This window comes from Poecilia latipinna, unplaced genomic scaffold (assembly GCF_001443285.1).
Source record: "Poecilia latipinna isolate Pla-1442-1.1 unplaced genomic scaffold, P_latipinna-1.0 Scaffold157, whole genome shotgun sequence".
Classification (NCBI taxonomy): Eukaryota; Metazoa; Chordata; class Actinopteri; order Cyprinodontiformes; family Poeciliidae; genus Poecilia; species Poecilia latipinna.
In genome coordinates, this window is record NW_015112773.1 from 56,412 (window position 1) to 64,084 (window position 7,673).

Here is a 7,673-nt window from a genome sequence, read left to right on the forward strand (position 1 = left end):
AATTGACAGTGGAGTTTGAGTGTGGAAATATTTATATTTTAACTTTCACTGTACAGAAAAAAAACACTTTCCTAAGTTTAGCACTTACGAAAGCACCAAAAACAAAACAGATTACTGCTAAAATGTCGTGCTTTCCTTCTCTTACTTTATGTCAGATTACCACAGTAGTCCAAACCAGTCTCTGGATCTTCGACTTCCTGCTCCTCGTTTTGGTAAATAGATGTAATAAACATATCACAATGATTTTTTTTGTTGTTGTTGTTGTTGTTGTTGAGCAGTAATTTATTTTTTCTAATTTGGGTTTTATCTTGAGGTTCGTGCATGCCGACATTGTACATATATGAATTGGTTTCTAAAGTCATAATGTTGTTTTTCCTCTCTTTTTTATTTCAGAGCTGTGTGCCACCTCCTTCAGAAACTATAGTAACCACTGCTTGAATCATCTCACTGGCCAAACATATTTGCATGTGTCTGTCTTTGTGTGCCAAATGCACAAAAGAGAGAAGATCTTGTGTTTGTAAGGAATGAATGTATTAATGTACATGTACATACTCATCAATGAAATGGCTGTTTTTAGCTTTCTTCCTTTAATCATAGACTAAAAACTCCTGACTTATTTTATCTATATTGCCAAGATTTCATCAACAACAATAATGAATTTCCTGATATTTCCACACCTTTCCCACCATTGTCAGGTCAGTACTGGAAAAGTTATAATTTACAACTGGGATTTCAACATGACGATATTTTTGCTCTTCCTTTGATTTTTCCAACCTACACTACAGTAGTCTGGGAATGTTAAATTTTACAGCAGATATACATTTTGGTATTTAATTCCAAAATTAGCTAAATTAGATATACAAACTTCCAACCAGTAAATGGTTCCAATATGATTTTTGGTATGTGTTGCATATGAATTGACAGTTATTAGTGATATACTTAAATCACCTTGGCTGTTGAATAATTTGAGTCAAATACAAGAAAATAGCGTTTGAGGACTCAAAGCCGGTTAAAAGTTACAAGAATGCAATAACACAGAAATAACATATCTTTTGGCTAAAAAAAAAAAAATTACAATATATATATTTATTTATTTATTGTTCTTTATTTTAAAGTTCTAAAAGTTTACAGCAGAGTCTAGGATCAGGATAGATGAAGCCAAATGAAGAAAACCAAGTTTTACTTTAATCCAGTACAGCACTGCTGTTCAGACAAGACAAATTTCACAAGTACTTCAGAACAACAAATAGAGGTTTACAACGCAGGCTAAAAGATCATTGGTGGTAAAAATGGCACTTTATGTTACCATAAACTGTTTTCAGTCGCAAATTTTAGATCCTTATTGCAATTTTAAGGAGAACAAAGAAAAACATCAAAAGCTGTAATCTTACCGATGTCTGATGATAGAATTGAATAGATTGAATTTACATAATATAAGGCCAAGGGATCCTGCATTGTGCCCAGCCAAAGTTTTTTTTTTTTTTTTTTCAGTTCACGTCCAGTCATAGCTAATGCAGCTAGCATTAGTATTGCTGACCGGTTGTCATCACAGCCGGTCAGCAGCTGCTTGACAACTCAGCCAAACGATGTTTTTGTGCCAGTAATGTCGACTTATGTCTGAGCCAGAGATTATTCTCAAACATTCCAACAATTGTGAACTTTTCACAAATCGGATGCCTTTATTCATTTGGCCTTTTTAGAGGAGACTTTTTTTTTTTTTTTTTTGTCACAGTGGAAAAAGCACAAATACAGCTAATCACATTCGCAATAGCGCCGGCCGATTTACTCAAGTTAACGATTATGGTACGCTCTTTGCACTTTTGAGTCTTAAAATTGTTTAAGTGAAATGCCTTTTTTAGATATTTAAAAAATAAAAAATAATATAAAAAGAGTTAACAGAAAAACTCCAGAGGTGCACTGTGTCTTATATAGGAGCTGTGAAGGCGGCATTTTAATGACATTACTACAGTCAGCGGGAAAACTAGAAGCAATCACAGGAAGAGACTAAAACTTTCTGGACCTGTATGCACACTGTCTTCTTTCATTGTCACTTTTTATTAATTGCATTTGTTAATGTTCATTTAGAGGTTAGTGATACATTTATGTTTTATTAATATTGTGTGTTCAGAGCACTTTAGCAGATTTAATACAAACAGCCAAACAATGTCTATTATATTTCTGGAGAAGATTATAATATTGTATATTATCATATCATGGCCTAAACCCACCATACAAAAAAATCCCTCAAGGTTAGGATAATTCTTTTATAAAAGGAGATAGATATAGATCTGGAGGAATGTGTTGCTTGCCTTGTTAAGTTTTATATAAAGTCTAGAAGAAAATGAGCTTTTCCTGCAGTAATATGACCTTGCACTGACAAAAACAACCTCTACTTTGAATACATGGATGCAGTGGGGGAAATATTATAGGATTATTCCCATAGTAGTAAATACAGTTAAGTTATTAATACTCATTGCAAATTTAGATATGAACTTCAGTTTTTTTTTTTCACCATAATGTTTATTTATGATCCTAAATGAAAGAAGGCTCTCTCTCAAAATATAACAAAATAGTCTAAAAGATTATTCTTATAAATACTGACCATCTTTTTGCAAGGTATTTTGACCATTTATCTTTGGTCATGAACTTCAAGTTATTATTGTAATCTTGAGCTCCCTTTAATATCAGATTTAAATTGAGTCTCTGGCTGAGCTACTGTGAAACATTAACTTTCAGGCAGAAGAAATGTTGGAAAAATTACTGCTTCTCTTGAACCAACTCTACCCTACAGATGTTCTTTGGGACTTAGATTGTGATTTCTGTGGAAGAAAGATTCTTTTGTGTACAGAAAATGATTTATGTGCTTTGTGAGACCCAATGAGAACCAATTTTTAACTTTCTGGTAGAGTCCAAAAGATTCTTATTAAAAATATTTTGGTATTTCAATAAGTTCAACTGCATGTCAGATCCTCTTCTGAATTTGACTGTGAACAGAGTGATATGTATTTTTTTTGTTTAATGACAAAGGGTGATTGTGGTGAAAGGGTCGATTTTGGTCTCTTGAATTTAGTCAACAAAAAAAAATGTTTTTGTTTTTTTTTTGTTTGTTGTTTTTCCAGCACTCACACAACTAATTACCATGTACAAAGTGTCTGATTTTGTCAAAAACAACTATTTACCTCCCTTCATATAAATTACTAAAATTAAAGACCAAAGGCCTTTTTGCAGAACTTTACAAGAGTTCCTTAGAAAACACACATTTGTATGTGACAAAACAGATTTTACACAGTTATTTAAAGAACAAAACAACTTTAGAATATAAACTTACTCTACTATTACCTGGAGGTTCACTGGATTGACAGTCACATTGTCATTTCACTCAAAATTATTCTCATTTGTTCTTCTAGGAATGAGAATTATTTAGTGTCAGATGAAGTGAAATATTAAAAACTAGATTATTAATACTTTTTTTTTGCCAGCCAGAAACATGGTGCAAACAAAAAATGTACATTGCGCCCACAATCTTGTTTCATAATGGTGTTAATAAATGTCGTCACATTTTATAAAGGTCATGAAATAAAGACACATAAACAACGGTTATTTAGTAATAACAATGCATATCAGGGACCCATAAGATCTTAGTACTAGCAGTGGTCATTTTACAAAACAATATCAAATGATGAACAATGAAATGTTTTACATTCTGTTGATAAACCGACTGGAAGGAGCACACAGTGTAGTGCTAATAAACCTGCTTATCTGTGAGATTTAGTTATCCACCAAAGCTAGTAAAATGAATTGTTTTGGCAGCTGAAGCATGCACATTTTAAAGCGCTGCCATGAATGCATGTCACATTCCACATATCAGAAGAAATATCTAATATGAAGGTAACAACACTTCTTTTTGATATAAAAACACATAGCGATGCGAGTCGCAGCATGTTTAAACTTACATTTGCTTCAGCAGTCAGTGGTGCAGTTTATCACTCTTCGTAAATTTCTTATTTATTTTTTGACATGTATTAGCTGCACATATAATTTAGTGTCAGTAACTTATGTGCACTTTATTGTGATTTGTTTGTAACTGTTACCTCTGAAGCTGAATATATTTTAAAAGATGAGCTATATTGTTTATTGACAAGTGGAGTTTATTTTTAAAGACTGAAATAAAATGAGATTCACTGCAAAAAACAATCTGAAATGTATAAAATACTTGTGAAGTTCAGCTGGTAATAAGATATGGCAATAAAATGTGAGCCAAGGGAAACTGGATTTGCAAATAGTTTAAACTTTACTGTTAGATTTGAAAAAAAAAAGAACTGCAGTTCTAAGAAAAAACAACACGAGTTCAGTAGCTAAGATTAAAACAATCCTAGCTTCCTCGATTGATAGATTCTAAATGTTTTTATTGCCAAGCCACTCCTCTAACTATAGAAATAAAGACAAGTAGTTTAATAGCTGGTCCATCCAGCTATTATATGTAGTGACTTTATGTGATATTGACTGTTGTTCCATTAGAATCACCTTGGAACTGTGTGGTATCTTGTTGCTTATTAGCTGAAGCTTGGTAATTTCTTGTTTTGCTTGGGGTGAGGTGAAGTTTGGAGTTTAATAATAAGTCATTTAGGAGCTGTTTTTTTTTTTTTTACAGGAAGAGAACACTTTTCCATGGAGAGAAAATCTGAGTGCAATACAAAAAACAACAGAACTGTACACAATAAAAAAGAGTAACTTTCTTTCCCCCTATTTTTATGTAAAAACAATAGTAGAAAAGGTTGGAACACTCTATTACTTGAAAAGTGGGTGGAACCTATGTATTTAAATTTGCACATTAAGATGCAACATTGATATAGTCATAATTACATGCAGTTTTCAAAGACCTCTAATTAGCATTAGACAACAGAGCTGTTAGCAGTCGGTACAAAGCTGTGATTTGTTGACATGTTGAATCGTTTCTGCAGAGTTGTTTCAGTAGGAAAAATTCAAATTTGTGTTAGCTTGGGCACATTGCTTTCTGTGTATCCGCGCATGTTCTGTAGATCAGGAGGGGATGGCAGAATATTATGTGGGGTAAAAGGATGTCTATATTGGCTGTATGATGTCATATACCATACTGTTTATGATGGGATGTCTTGTATTTCCATGCAGAAAGAAATAAACAGAAAAAACATTATTACTACGATAACATTTTTTTGATTTTGTGTTATTGTATCTCACCTCTGGCAATGAATTTCCACAAACTATTTTTTTTTCACTTTGAATTTTAGTTGACACTATGCTACTTCTAAACAAGTTTAATCACATCATATAATTAGAATGAAGATTAAGAAACATTCCTGTGATCATGTTTTGCTACAAACACACCACTAGTTTCTCATGATACTCATGAGGTTCAATATTAAGCTAACTATCCTGGCCATTAGCTTCTTGTGCAATTACACAAAAAATAAAAATTTTCGCTTCCAGCACAGTCTGGGCTTTCTCCCCTTGACTTTGATTGTCTCCAGTAGATTTTTTTTTTTTTTTTTTTTTTTACCTGGCCAATCAGCGAAAAGAAGGAGAACTTGTGAATGATGACGCTGATTTTGTAGTGGGCCTGTAGTTTTAGCAATGGAAGAAAACAAAGCCGTTCAGTCCGTGTTGGCCACACTTCCAAATATTGACCTAACATTAACAGCTGTAGCTTGGCTCTTTTCTCTTTGCAGTGGTGGACGGTCGTTTACAGCACAGACAAATTTCAGTAAGTTTCTTATTGTCACCGGCAAACATTAGCTATTGGGTAAAAGTTGAAACTTCAATACAGCCCACGTCTCCAGGAAGCAGTCCCTTCTCAATAGTCAAGAGCTTAGACCCTCTGAACAGAGCAAATAGCAAAGGGGATGAATTTTACCAGACTAAGCTAAACAATATTCAGTTCCAGATGACTGGACATATTTATGCATATATTATGTACCCAATTCAGTCCTGTTTTTTCTTTAACCATAAGCATTTATTTGCATTGAAAAAGGAAATTGCACAAACAAACATATAATTGATGTAATTACATAAATGAAATTCATGAAGACTCTACAGACAGGTCAATCTCTTTGGTGACATACTATTTGTCCCCCAATCAAACTGGTTACAGTGCTAAACCAGACCCGACGCCTTTGTACCACTGTCTTTCTGTTCACACAAGCTAAGTACTTGACACTTTTAATGCAAAGTTGCTTTAAAAGTTGCATTCAAAGTCCATTAAAAATGCCAACTTTGCATTAAATTGTCATTATTTACCAAATGACACTTCATGACAACTGTCATAAACATTTATAAAGGCTATGTGCATGACAGGTGTTATGTCATGTTCGACAATGTCATGTCAGTCTTATGCACACCTCTTCAAATAAAGTGTTACCTAAAAAAGTAATATGTATTTTCCAATTGATCCTAGTTATCAAACAGTGCAGTAAGCTCAATTATTTAAAGTAGTTTAAACAGTTTCTAAAGAAAACCAGCAGATTGCATCGAGCTATTAATGTGCAGTGTTTTTTCCTCCTAAATAAGCACAGAGCAACAGCAGAAAATCAATGAGTGAAAAGTATTCATATGAACAATGAAAGGCATGGTTATAAAATGACTACATGAGGCAACTTTGGAGTCCTGCTGGGTGTGAACTTTTATGTATTGTGTTCATAATATAACAGTAAGAAAGAGACTGGGCAAAAATTACACCCAGGTCAAAATCACTGCTAACCAAAAAAAAAAAAAACAATACTAACAAAAATAACACAACTTCCTTATTTAGCAAAAACTTATTTATGATCTGAAGACAAAGACCTTCAGAAACTGACAGCATTTCAGAACAGGAACAACAATCGATCATGGTGGTAGTAGTGTGATAGTCAGGGTTGCTGTGATTCTTTATGACCTGGACAATTCACTGTAATTGTAATTGTTAAAACTATTAAATCTATTTTCTACAAGAAAATTCAAAAGGACAATGCAGCAGGTTTATGATCTAAAACACAGCAGAATCTCCAGTCTGAAGACTAAGAAGACAACATAGAAAACATTTTGAAGTGACCTAGTCAAGGCAGATTTCAAAACAAATCATCATTTGAAAACTAATTGTATTGACTCTGGTTATCTTTATTTGGTGTTAAAATTTGTTTGCTGATCGTGAACTTGAAACCAGCAGTAAAACAGACACGTGTAAGGCGGCACGCGCTTTTTCAGGACACAATGCTATCAGCATGATTAAAACTACTGGGGTCAAGGACAAACCACAAAACAGGTAAGTAGAAGACAATCCTGTCTGCCAAAGCCTCAAGAAGAAAACTATTTTAGGGTTCTGCTGATTAAACAAATAACTTTATATCAAAGAAAAGTTAGCTGTGACTTTCATATTGCATCAGTCTAAATGCTACAGACTAGACCAACAGCACAGGTGCACAAGAAAAGTAGGACAGTCGGGTTGATGAAGAGAGTGCAAAAAAAAAAAAAAAACCTAAGCATGAATTTGAAGCAACCAACATGAATTATGCACATGAAGAAAAGATACCACACTTCACAAGAAAATACGTCACTCTGTATTGAAATGTAAATAAAGGTATCGCTGTCATTACACTGCAAATTCCAGTGTTTTAACTGAATTATGTAATAAAAGAAGATAAAAGACAAAAGTGAATGAATTC

General features: G+C 33.4%; 1 protein-coding gene across 1 annotated transcript in view; it reads left to right on the plus strand.

The window, feature by feature from the left end:
- The window catches only part of scn2b (sodium channel, voltage-gated, type II, beta), a 17,533-nt gene extending 13,195 nt beyond the window's left edge, over window positions 1-4,338 (plus strand). The window contains exons 5-6 of the mRNA XM_015029537.1: window positions 156-212; window positions 394-4,338. Of these exons, the coding sequence (XP_014885023.1) occupies window positions 156-168 (13 nt within the window). The 3' untranslated portion in view covers window positions 169-212; window positions 394-4,338. The remainder of the gene's footprint in view (window positions 1-155; window positions 213-393) is intronic.
- The last annotated feature ends 3,335 nt before the right edge of the window (window positions 4,339-7,673 follow it).